This window comes from Nipponia nippon, unplaced genomic scaffold (assembly GCF_047370975.1).
Source record: "Nipponia nippon isolate SJK-2023a ecotype South Korea unplaced genomic scaffold, ASM4737097v1 scaffold_7, whole genome shotgun sequence".
NCBI classification, from domain to species: Eukaryota; Metazoa; Chordata; class Aves; order Pelecaniformes; family Threskiornithidae; genus Nipponia; species Nipponia nippon.
Window position 1 is genome coordinate 52327892 of NW_028262391.1, and position 13186 is coordinate 52341077.

Consider the following 13186-nt stretch of genomic DNA (forward strand, 5'->3'; position numbering starts at 1 on the left):
ATCCCCTTTCCATTATATTGAGAGCGGGAAGGTTTAATCTGATCTCTAAACAACAGCGGAGCAGTTAAGGCTAATAACACAGAGAAGCCAGAGGGTTTCCCGGCATCACTGCTTGCTACAGATGAGGAGGATTAGAATTTAACAACAAACAAAGATTGTAAACCCTAACGGACCCAGTGGCAAATGCTTCTCCTTGAACCTTTTAAAAAAGAGACTGCAATGTTTGGGCTTCAAGTAGGATCGTCACATGTGGATTGGGCTTTTTTTGAAGGAGTGTGCCATCGCTGCTTTGTGCTTTGGGTTCCCCCCGCCCCAAGCTTAAGATGAGCACTCCAAGAAGTTTATAATCTGAGATTGCAGTGCTAGTAAAATTGTTCCTCCCCCTCCTCCTCCTCCCTCCTTGGGCATCGAACACTTGAACAAGCCAGGACGCTTCATGATCAATTAGAGGGATAACTTGGCTGGCTGTCCTTGTGCTCCCCATCTCCAGAACGAGTTCTGGTGCCCCAGGCCGTGACTGATTTTGCTGAGTGCAAAATTTCTGCTTTATATCTCTATCTCGCCAGTGTAGCTCACTGTTGTGCAAATCATTTCAGGGATAAAGAAGTGGCATGAAATACTTTTTGAAGAGACTTAGAGAAGTGCAAGATGTTCTTACCCAGGCTGCTGGTCTTTAGCTGTGAGCAAAGGCCCTGCACACAGAAATAGTAATTTGCTTTAATCCTTCTGTTGTTGCATAAGTCTTTATCCTGCCATCATCCGAGCGGATCGGATTGTTTCAGGAGCGCATTAAGCAACGCAGTTAGTGTTGCGGGACCTGTTAGCGGTTGTATTTCCAAAGCACTGAGGGACATTGAGGAATTGGACCCACTGGCGAGGGCAGCGGCCCCGGTATCGCCGCCTTGTTGGCAGGGGTGGCACTAAGCGGTTGTCAACCAAGCGAGGAGGAGGAAGAAGAAGCAGTGATCTGATCCCATGCTGCAGGTCCGTGAGGTGGGCATTGGTTTCTTTCCCACCTGGTTTTCCTCTGCCCGGGATACTGTGGGCCCCGGTGAGAAGCTGCATGGCAAAATGAGCCTTCGGGTGAGAAATCCGTCATCTCCAGTTCTCGAGGAACTTTTGTCTTGAAGTCTGACCTAAAAGCTATTTCCACACAGACAAGTTTGGTCAGAGCCCGTGATACGGACCCCAAATTCTGGGGGCCGCTGGTGCCAAGTAGGGTGAGGAGGAGGAGGAGGAGGCTGATGTCCTCGGAGATGTTCGGAGTCCGGACAGAAGGTGACAGCAGCTCCGAAGCTGCCAGGAAGGAGCAGTGTCCCGGTGAACCGTCCTGTGATTATCGCACGCACAACAGTTTTTTGGAAGGAAGTTTTCTTCAGCTGGGCTAGAGATTATTGATGGAGTGCACTTATGCAGCCATTAAAAAATAAAAATAACACCTGTAAGTAGGGACACTGTAGAATTTACAGCAATGTCAGAAAGGGCAGCTGTTCTCTAGCAAATCATAAATCCTTCGTAAAAACCTTCCAGCAAGGAGTGTTGTGCTGCTTCCCAGCTTCTGTTGAGGTGGCAGTAGCTCTCAATTCTGAATGCTGTATAATGCTGCAGACCCTGGGACAAAAGGCTGCACGTTCTCTTGTAGAGCTCACCCTTGCGTTACTTTTTCAAGCTCGTTCAAGTTGTCTTTGTAATAGGTGGTTGTTAATCTCTGGGGTGAGCATGTTAATGAACAGGATAACCTGGAGTCTAAAAAAATCAATGAATGCAGGTTACCCAGGGCTTGCAAGTTAGGAAGTGTTGGAATGAGGTTGATTAGATAAAGGAGTGGCAAAAGTAAGGGAATGCAAATGGAGTGATTCATGGCTCTGTGTGTGTATGTGTGTGATCACAAACCGACTGAACTCGTTTTTCGGAGGAATCCGTAATTCAAAGTGTCTCTGGATCTTCGTCATCTTTCCCGACAGCTCCTGGCGGTCTCCCCATGCTGCCAGCTGGGTTTGCTCCCTGTTTTTAGAGTGTAGGGGCTCTGTATGAAAGCAACTGTTGCTCAACTAGCGCTAGGTGTTTTAGTGGGCTTAGTAATGGTGTCTCATCCCGTTGTATAAAGATGGTGCGGTAAGCTGGTGGATTTTGTCTTCTCTTAGTTTTCCCTGCGGAAATGTCGGCTGTTTCTTATAAGAAATCCTTCATTTGTTCCTGTTTGTCCTGCCGCAGGAGGAAGAGCAGGCAGGACAGACAACCTTGTGCTCTCCTGGTTTCAAGTCAGGCATCGGTAAGACCCTGGCGCGCACTGAATTAGTCTTAACATCCATGAACAGCAGCCTCTGTCAGGAGGCGCAGATTTGCTCTCCGGGTGTCTGCACCTTCCCTGGGCGGCTTCGTGGTGTGCAGTGAGTTAAGAGAAGCAAATGGCCCCGGGCTGTTGGGTTTCCTGGGCTGAAGGGAGGCCTGAGCCGGGCCTCTGTTCCTCTGCTCCTCCTGCACACGGCGGGTCTGCCGTGCTGCCTTCAGTGCTGCGCGGTGCAGCATCGCCCAGAAGAGGATTTCCCTTCTCCCCGCGTACAGAACGTGCCCCGTGCTGCTATGCGCTTCGTCAGACTCATCATCGAGTGCGCTCTATGGTAACACCGCCGTGATAAACATTATAATAACTTGTTTACATCCCTACTTTTTGTGGTGCAGCTTCCAGCCAGAGCAATGGAACCTGGTTAGACGGCTTTGCTTTCATTTATGCTCCCAGTTCATTTGGGAAGTTAGCGATAATAAAATCTCTCCGCAAACCAAATCAGCAAAACTTTTCAAAGCTCTCCACAAAGCATTTCTGTTGACGGGAGTTTTTGTTAGTCTTCATGGTTCTTGAGGTTCTGCCTCCACTTCCACAGTAAAAGGAGAAGGGTTTCGTAACCGTAAATCAAGATGAAGGGCATCGAGTGACTCAGATGTGGATGTCAAGGAATGTGTTTTTCTTTGGCATTTCGGAATCGGAGTTACTGGAGAGATCTCCCACACTGGATTTTATTAAAACATTGCAAAGACCGGGGCAGAATCGTTGCACGCAGGTCCCTCTCATTTAGAGGAGGCTCTCAAGGCATCAAATGCTCAGCCCTTAGGGTAGATCACATCTCAGATATGTTTATCGACCTGCTGTGATGATTTCATGCTGTAGGTTCAGATTGTATCTCCACTATTTAATTTCAAAGCCTCTCCCCATCAAGCTTTGAAGAAATCTTTTTTTTTTTTTTTTTTATGCGACTGATAACTCTGCTTTAGATTGAAACATCTTGAGAAAAGCATATCCTTTGCTAATATTTCACCAAGATCAATTAGCACCGGCTCCAACGTTCAGCATTTCCCATTGTAGCTGCACGTGGGTGGCTTTTGGGAGCTGTTGTCCCTCTCCAGCCACACGAGTGACTTTATTGTGCCGAGACGGGAAAAATCTTCCGGCGCGCATGCACGCTGCTGGAGTTTATTTTGCAGCAATTGCAGGTCCCTTCACAACTGCCTTGGCACATGGCTCCAGTCGTTCCTCGAGTCCGTTTCCTCTGGAAAATTCCACTGACACCGAAGGAAAACTCGCGCCGGGGCTGCTGACGCAATCCTTGCTTTCCTGCAAGAAACAAAAAGGCTTTTAAATCATCGGTGGACTTTCCTCTTTCAGAAAATTGAGCTGTAACTGCCGGCCAAAACAGTAGCCCTGGAGCGAGGCTGACGTCACTGGTGACCGTGGGCGATAAGGTTTGCGTTACCTGTGGGAGCCGTGTCCCACGGGGAGGGGGAAGGAAGGAGGAACTTTCCCCGGGAAGCTTATTTTCACCTCTAAGATTAGAAATGCTTCGGCATCATTTGCATAATACATGAGGAGGAAAACTTGAGCCGTGTGGCTCCGCTTCCCCCCCCCCCCCCCCCCCCCCCGCAAATTCTTCTCGAATTCAGTGACGTGCTTCAAACGGGGTTTATTTGGGAGCCGGAGCGCATGCGGTTGGGAGCTGGCCGACCTGCGCTGCGGTTTGCGTTGCCAGCTGGATCGGCCTTTGTTCCTCCTCTCATTGCCAAAGCCACGTTCAGCTTCAGTTCTCCACTTGATTGCTGTAATTAAATTCCAGCCAAATATGCATTAACGTGTTCGTTCTGGAAAATAAAGCATTTAGTTATTTTAAGGTTAAAATGGGCTTCGGAAATAGCGAAGCTCTGCAGACCTTGCTCGTGCCCTGGTGACGCAGGATGCTGCTCCTCGGAGCTCTGGAAGGAAATTAAGCTGCTTTTGATCAGTCCATCTTGTCAGTCTCTTTTTATTTATTATATTTATTTTTATTTATTATATCTCTCTCATTTTTTTTTAAACCTCGTGGCATAGGCTTACCTGATTAGGGAGTCAATTTTCAAAGGTTTGAAATGTTTCCTAAAAATTGGAATTTAGTGAAAAAGGAGACGGGGGATTCACACGCGTGCTTTGGTAACGTATGGCTTTTTTTCCCCAGCCACTCTGTGCCGGAGCGCGTTAGGTTTGCCTGCAGCGGGGACTGTAACTGTGCTGGGCTGAGGATGAACTCATGTGAAGTGTCGTCAGCCGATCTCATGGCTCGCCACCCCGAAGCAGCCAGGCTTCTTCTCTCCTTCCCTCCTCTCTTCGCCGTGGGTCAGCTCCTGCGGTTGTTCAAACCCTGCCGTGGGCTGGTTGGACTTGCTGACCCAGCAGCAAACTACTTTTATTTTTTTTTTTATCTCTTCCTATTTAATTAAGGAGTTGAGTTGGCACATGGAGAGCTCCAACAAGCGCCAGATCCAGCACAAGGCCTGAAGTGAAAGTTACCCAGTTGTGAGAGTGAAAGCGAGGAGAAAGCCTCCCCTTTCTCTCAGGGTCAAGCACATCGCTCAACCCACCCAGCAGCGCAGCACCAGGAGCAGCTATCGCAGTCGGTGGAGCTCTGGGCAGCCTTCCTGCCTGATCTGGGCTGGGAGCCACAGGCCGGTTGCCCGCTGCCTCTTCCCAGCGGGCTTTCCTCTGCGAGCCTGACGGCTTCCTCCGCTTTCATCCCAGCAACTGCACGGTATCAGTACGCGGGAGTAAATTTGATTGAAACGCCGCCTGTTTCGTGGGCTGCTAGCCTCTGATAGTCTCTTCGGTGAAGCTCGTGCAGGCTGTAATTGAGCTGTTAGTCTAAGGCGGATGGTGAGGATCTTGGCAGTTGCTCCGGCTTACTTTCAATTCTGACTCCTGAATTCCACTGGAAGAAACGAGCCAAGTGGCATCAGATACCAGTCCCTCGCATTAAGCTGAACAAGTTTATTTGGTGATGCTACATGTTGGGCATGCAGGTAACTCTTGAGGAAAGACTTTGAAAATGTCCTGACACGAGCATAGTCTTTCTTTCTTGGCTGTAGTACGGTAACATATTTACTGCTGAGTCAAAAAGCCAAAGCATATGCAGAAATGAGGCTTTCTGTTGTGGTTTTCCTGGGGAAAAAACCTTTCCTCCAGAAAGTGACTTCATCGAGAGAGAATTGCATCAAACCAGGTAATAGGTGCAAGTAATGAGATTTGCTTTCATAGTCATCTTTGCTCCAAGCTCGCGCCCAAGTTGTGGAGTTCAGCGTAAGTTGTTCCCACGTGGGGTCGGAGCTGAGGTCCGGCTCCCAGGATGTGCTGCTGTTGGATGTGAATGTGGGCGAGTTGGTTTGTTGGTTTTTTTTTTTTTTGAGAGAATAAATTCTGTAGGAGACTTCTCTTTCTGAAAACTATTGCAGGAGAGAGTTGAGCCTGGAGAGGGGCAAGGTTGTTCATTAGTTGATGGCTTTCACGTTTGTCACCTTGCACACCGCAGTGAAAAGCTTTTCAGCAGGCTTTGTCCAGGTCTTGAGATGGATTCTGCCTCTCCACCCGCCTGTGCCGGCAGAATATTCCCCCTGCATCTCCTAAAGCGTGCAGACTGTGGTCCTGCGGGAAGGGACATCAGAACGGGACGTAGTCTAGCATTATTCACGAGCATCCTCGCGTGGCGTTCTCCTCCTCCTTTCTGCCGCTGTTTAGCCTGCTGCTTGAGGCAAGGTGTGCAGGCTGTTCCCAACCTTCCTTTCCTTCCTGCTTTGTGCTTAGTTGCTTTAAAGATGCTCCAGGGGTCAAGATGGCTTCAAAATGAGTTTGTACTACATCTGTTGGAACGAGAGCTTGACCCCGGCTACGACTATTTAGCGTTATCGGAGTATAAATAATAGGGCCAGTCTATCTCAACCCCATATTCAGAGTCATGGTCTTCCTCCATGATTAGATACTCGGATTGTGGCTATAATATGGAAAACTAGAGCAACCCACTGCAAATAACATGTGCTGTGTTAAATAGCGTATGTTAGAGCAGCACTGGAAAGGGCGATGATGCTAAATGAAGATGCTGGTGAATAATGCTGAGCCATAACCCTGCTTGGGACTCTCTTACTAGGCAGTCAGCAATTCTGTGTGCTAATACGTAAGCATCCTCTTCTGAAGCTGGAATGAGTTTTGTGGGAGAGGTGAATGTGAAAGAAGAGTTTCTCCTCCCATAAAATTCTGTGTATACTGAGATAGACGTGGGGCAAATTGTAAAATCGCTGTAGTTATATCAGCAAAGCCAGGGAAGGAGTAGGATACTGCACTGAACTTTAAAATCAGTACATCCAAGTTCTGGAGTCAGGGAAGAGGTGCGAGGCCGTACGAGTTTTAACTGTGTTGAGACTTTTATTGCTGCCAAGCAAGGAGGAGATGAGACTTGGCGACTAGCGAAGCCTTCAAAGGGCAGAACAGGCTGCTAACGAAGAGCTTTAATTATCCTGTTTGTTGGAAAAGGTGTTGTGGCAAGAAAGGCAGTCCATAGGATTATTAGAAAACTTGGAGGTTGCTTTTTTTATCTCAAAAGGTAGAGGAAGTTGTGTGGGGAGTGGTAGCTTCGGCCGTGTGAGTAATGGGGTGGTACTGGCTGCAGCCAGCGACGGAAGGTGCCTTTCCTCCCCCAAATTCTCGGAGCAAGAGGGTTCATTATCTTGAGAAAAGGAATAAACGCATCATTGTACTGGTAATTTGATGAGTGCAGCAGACTTCATAAACCTTTAAGCAAGCACAAAGTTTGCGTAAAACTCGAGGGAGAAGGTTATGAGCAGGTGATGAAACAGTCATGTGCGGGTTAGAGTAAGGGTGAGGAAAAATCCCAAGTTAAATCACCCATAGATAAGCAAGGTAATAAAGTCGAGGCCTGAAGAAACTCAGCCTGGAGTACTTAAGGAACTATCCAGTGCAGATGCCGAGAAGTTAGCCCTGAATTATTTTCAGAGGGTTGTGGAGGAGAAGGGAAGCCCGGAGAACCACAGAAAAAGGGGAAACGCAACTAGAGCCCTTAAAAGGGAAGGGAGGAGATGGAGGGTATCTAGCCTGGCTCGTCACGACTTCATGGTTGTCAACAGGAGAGCACAGGTTCAAAGGCGTTTATAACTACCTAGAGAATAATACGGTGATAAAACAGCCATCATGAACTGCTTTATGCTGACCTGATGAGGTAACCGTCCCCTTTGTAAGGGTGAAAACAGACCAGTGTGCCTTGGCTGTGGTAAGGCTTGTGACACAGTCCCATGTGATGTTCCAATAAGGGAACTGTAGGAGAGTAATTCATGCCGAATCTCTTCTCTTAGTGCCTGCCGGTTATTTCCAGCAGTTTGCTGTATTGAGATGTTTCAGATGCACGCTCAAAGTCTGTCCTTAATCTAGCTCCATTTAGTATTTTCGTTGCGCTGGGCGCTGCCTACCGGGTTTGGGTTGCTCCAGCTCTAGCTACTTGGTGTAGGCGTAGGAAGAACCAAGTTTCCCATTCCCTTCCCTCTTACCTGTGCTCGTGTCCACTCCTTGGAGGCCAAGAGCCAAAGCCGAAATCAGCTGGCAGGTCACTGCTTGGTCAGTGCGACCAAGTAGTTCACAAAACTTGCAGGTGCTGCTGTTTTGACGGGCTTGCAGTCACTGATTCACAAAATGATAGCTGTCCTGATGCTTCATCACCCCCAAAACGATGCTGAATATCCTGCAGTGGAGGTTAAGAGCTAGTACTGGCATGAAGGATGAATTTCTGAGATCTTTTCCTGGCCCTGTGTTTCTATTAGCCTTACTACATGAAAAAGTCCCAGCCACTTAACTCCTCTGTTTTCCAGCCGTCAGCCTGAGCCACCAAAGAAGGACAAGGAGGCAACCACAATTACCACCACTCAGTCGAAGAGAGCAGATGAATGGAAGGACCCCTGGCGCCGATCCAAGTCCCCCAAAAAGAAACTCGGTGTCTCCGTCTCTCCCAGCCGTGCGCGTAGGCGCCGAAAAACCTCTGCTTCTTCAGCATCTGCTTCTGGCTCTTCAAGGTGAGTGAAGGCAAAGAGCGGTGTCACCTCCGAGCCTTGTTAGTGTGTCGGGGACTGCGACATGACTCTCTCTTGTCAGTGGAAGATGTTGAGACGTTTGGGAAAGCAGTTCAGGGCTTGCTGCTCAGTGACAGCTATGGACACTGGCATATGGGTAGTGAGATGGAAGCTAAAGGGGGCACGTAACTGTGGGTGCTGTGATGTGATCTGTTGAAGACTAAGAAAAGCCAGGTCCTTGGAAAAGTCACTCTTCAGGGAAAGTAGACTTGGAAGCAGTCCAGATGATTAGTAGCCCACTTAGATGAAAACTGACCTGAATAGGAGCAGAAAGAGCTGGAAGCTGTAAGAATTGGAGCCTCTTCACTCCAGGAGTGCTGGAGGGATGAGGTGAGCCCGCTCCAGGAAGAGCATGCTGGTGCTATTGGGGAAGAACTGGGGTTGTGGAGGCTTGAGAGCGCCCTAGAGGGCTGCAGTGGAGCTCGGAAACCAACGGGTGCGAGATAAAAAACACTTTTCAGAAAGAAGCGCCCTGAATCTAGGAGAGTTGAAGCATAAGCTGGATCCATTTTCTTTAAATGCTTGAACTTGAAGCTCCTGAAAAGAGGGGGGAAAAATATCAGAGAGGAATGAGGAACACACTGAATTGAAGATATGGATCTAAAAACCAAAGCCCTCCTGAAGCAGATAGCTTTTCTTGCTGGGATCACTGCACCTGAGATTTTTCTGTTTTCTCATACCTGTGTGACCCAGCCTATCAGGGGATCGTCTGGTGAAAAGGCGTAAAATTGTGTGGAAGGAGTTCTCAAAAAGGGATGGAAAGTCATTAGCTAAAGGAGGGGAGACCTGTTCAAGGGTGCAAAGGGGGTAGCGACAACGGGATCCTCGCTAAAAGAAAAGGGGGGACCGAGGACAGGCTGTAGTCCTGGCAGACCGTGGAGGAGAAGGCAGGTGATTTTTGGAGGAGTGTTTGAGAACTTGAGACGAGTGTACTGGAAACAAGACCTTGGTCTCGGAGGACTTCTCAAGAGGCACTGAATTTTACTACTTTTCTTTCAGGTCCTCTTCTCGTTCATCCACCTATTCTGGTTCAGGTTCCTCGCGATCTCGTTCCAGATCATCTTCTTACAGCTCTTACTCTAGTCGCTCTTCAAGACACAGCTCTTTCTCAGGCAGCAGGTCCAGGTAATGGCTCCTTGGATTTGAAAGTAATGGTATACTGTTTTCCAAACACTTGCCAACAGCTACTTTTGCTGCTACTTGAAAGCAAATAGCCAACTCTTGACATAAAACATTCAAACCACTTTCCTGAGTGAGGGAGATAGGATAGACTGCAAGGCAGCCTGCCGGTTTGGTTGTTGAATGAAGCAGATACATCAGCCACCCCCTCCTCTCCCCGGTACCCCTCCCACGAGTACCGCGCTGTTGTGGCTGGGCCGTTTCCCATGCCTGTGGTCGCCGAGCAGTTGTAGGAGCCTGACTGAGATTAATGTTGCCATCATTTGCATTTTATGATTGGGAGAAGGTACCGGTATCTCTTTTCTATTGCACTGGAATTTCTATTTAAACAGGCAAATCACATTTTCTTATTAAAGCAGTTGTGCAGTTGTGTCTTGTGATAGTCCTGACACTTCAAAGTAGCAATTCAGTGTCCCATGCTGATTAAACAGAGGCATGTTTATTACTCTGCCACTTCCTTGCCCCTGCAGACAGTTTCCCAAGTCTGGAATATGCATAGTAGGAGAACTGGCTCCCTAGACAGGCACTTCTTCAGAGCTGAAATCACCCGGATATCCAGAGTGGATCACGCGGTTGATGGGAGTGCACGGTGTCACTTTTGGAGAGGTGGTTTCTCCTAGGAAAGGCTGAGGTGGGAGTCGATCTCGATGCAAGCGCATCCGTGTTTCTGGGGAGCAGGCTGACCTTCCCCCATCCACCCCACTTCAGGCTCTGTTCCTTGCAGGATGATGCCAAGCACAGGTGACACACTTTGATTAGCGTGCCTCTCTCTGAAGGGAGGAGGGTGAGGAACACCCGAGTGCCTAACTGTTCTTTGGAAGGCCAGTCACTGAGGTGTCCGGCTCTCTGAAGTACAGGGCTGCAAGAAGGGTACTTCCAGTCTTGGCAGCGGGGTGAGTCACTTGAACACCAGCATCTGCTGTGCTGCGTAAGTGGCTTGCCTCTTTGGTCAGTCCTGGTCTTAGGAAACAGCTCTTGCTCATCTGTTAGCTTTGATATACTCTGCTTGATTTATCTCCGTGTATTCCAGAAATTACAGATACCCAGTTAGATGTATTTTTTTGGTGTCTTTCTCCCAATATTCTTTTTTTTTTTTGCTGCTGCTGTTTAAAGGATAAACTGCACTAGGGAGTTACAGGAACATAAAGCAGGTTGAAACAAATCATGCTGAACTAGCAAGTCAAAATCCCACTTACTTTCCTGTAGACATATTCTCCCTAAGGAGAGAATACAGAGAGTACAGAGAAAGCCTCAGGCGTTGGTGTGGAATACCTGAGAGTGCCTCTCTTGCAGCCGACCCTATTTTTTCCCTCGTTTTCTACTTTTACCGCTGATCTGGTGACAGAAGTTGGTTTTGTTGAGCAGAGTCCGGATATGAAACTAGGGTAAGCTCAGGCCCACGGGGACTAGTTCCTGGGCTGCAGTCACTAGCCGAAGGAGGGAGCGATGGCTAAATGCACTGAAAGCCAGGAAAGCCTTCTGCAGTCCCAGAGACTGAGCAGAGTGATGTGTCCTTCCTTTCTAGATCACGGTCCTTCTCATCTTCACCCTCTCCTTCTCCAACACCGTCTCCACACAAGCCACTTGCGAAGGCTAAAGGGGAGTTGTTACCACCTGCCGGTAAAGGGTAAGGCTTAAGGCTTCATCTCTGTTTTGATAACGCGGTGCAGAAGAGGCTCCAAGCAGTAGCCTGATCCCTGAGTCAGACCCTTCTGACCTGGTTGACAGTTTAAGGAAGAAATGGGAGATGCAAAATATGACCCACATAGAGGAATGCTTAGCTTTGCATGTTTAATTAAATGATGACACTTTCACTTAATAAATCCAGGTTAAACTGTACAGGTATCCTTAAGTATTTTATAGAATCACAGAATCATTTAGGTTGGAAAAGATCCTTAAGATCGAGTCCAACCATTAACCTAACGCTACCAAGTCCACCACTAAGCCACGTCCCTAAGCGCCCCATCGAGGCCCCCGTCATGTACACGAGTGTTTAAACGCATGTGTGATTTACTATTTAAACCTTCTGTATGTGCTGATATGTTTATAAAGGAGCTATAAGAAAGTTTCATTCATTCCTCTGCTGTGGCTTTAGTTAACGCACAGCCTTAGAATAAAGAAATGGTTCGGCCTCATCTACTTTTAACATTGGAGGCAAATTAAAACAGTATTATAGCTATGAAACTGGTTTTGGCAGATTATGCCAGCACTCCTGCTCTTTTAAATACTTGAAGTTGCTGTTTCACAAACTCCTGTAACACGTAGTAAATTACGGATACGTTGGAGGGTGACACAACGCCGTAGTGATGTCACCCTTTTAAGGTGACCTGCAAATAAATTACACCATGGGAATCCCCCTGAATTCTCCAGAATATGGGACAGTCCCCTTTGCCACACTTCTTGTACCTTATTGACCTGCTTTATTTTTTTGTTTTTCCTTCTCAACTCGGAGGGTTCAGCCCTTTAGGGACACGTTTTCCACCTGCAGCGATGTCTTTACACCCTTGTAGCACACGTTGCGGTGCTGGTTTGGTAACACGCGACACCAGCCAGCAGCCTTGTCGTGGTTTAACCCCAGTCGGTAACTGAGCACCACGCAGCTGCTTGCTCACCCTACCCCGCTGCGGTGGGATGGGGGGAGAATCGGAAAAAATAAAAAGGAAAACCTGCGGGTTGAGATAAAGATAGCTTAATAAGACAGCAGAGGAAGAAAAAATAATCATAATGATAAAAGAATATACAAAACAAGCGATGCAGAATGCAGTTGCTCACCACGCACTGACCGATGCCCAGCCCGTCCCCGAGCAGTGGTCGCTGTCCCCTGGCCAACTCCCCCAGTGTGTATACTGGGCACGACGTCATACGTTATGGACTAGCCCTTGGGCCAGGCTGGGCCAGCTGGCCTGGCTGTGCCCCCTTCCAGCTCCTTGTGCACTGGGCAGGGCACGGGAAGCTGGAAAGCCCTTGGCCAGTGTAAGCACTGCTCAGCAACAACTAAAACATGAGGGTGTTATCAACATCATTCTCATCCTAAATCCAAACCACAGCACTACACCAGCTACTAGGGTGAAAATTAACTCTATCCCAGCTGAAACCAGGACAAGCCTACGCTAGCATGGGGATTGTTTTTGCTGCGTAACATTGCATGCACTTAATCCTCTGTTCTGCAGGGGATGAGTACAGATATTCTTAAGCACAAGAGGAGGAATTAAGAGTCTCTATTTTTGTACGCAGCCAGCCTCCTCCTCCCCAGTTAATCGTAGGCGTGCCGTCAGTGCTGGGGCTGTTGAGCAGTAACCAGCTATTAGAGCAGAGGTTGGAGTGCTCTGAGCCCAGAAGCGAGCAGCGCTGAAGAGCCAAAGCGATTCCCGTCTTGCGTAGTGGGTGCTAGATAAAGTCACAAAACGTTGCGTAGCGGTCCTCTGCGGTGGTGCGACCCGTTAAATGTTCCGCGGGGTAACGCGGGCCAAGGGACGTTTGCCCACACGGGCTCTTTTGCACCCTGCTAATCCCTGTGATGGAGTGAAAAAGAGCATTTTTTGCATAAACCGTGTGCGTTTCGTTCTGAAGCCCAACTGGCAGA

The 13186-nt window shown here is 48.3% G+C and overlaps 1 protein-coding gene across 8 annotated transcripts in view; it reads left to right on the top strand.

Moving 5' to 3' along the window:
* Positions 1–13186, top strand: part of ZC3H18 (zinc finger CCCH-type containing 18) — a 50282-nt gene that overhangs the window by 25108 nt on the left and 11988 nt on the right. For all 8 annotated transcript variants that reach the window (XM_087738852.1, XM_087738855.1, XM_087738856.1 and 5 more), the window contains 3 exons: positions 8167–8367; positions 9424–9549; positions 11129–11230. In XM_087738852.1, coding sequence (XP_087594978.1) covers positions 8167–8367; positions 9424–9549; positions 11129–11230 — 429 coding nt within the window. The remainder of the gene's footprint in view (positions 1–8166; positions 8368–9423; positions 9550–11128; positions 11231–13186) is intronic.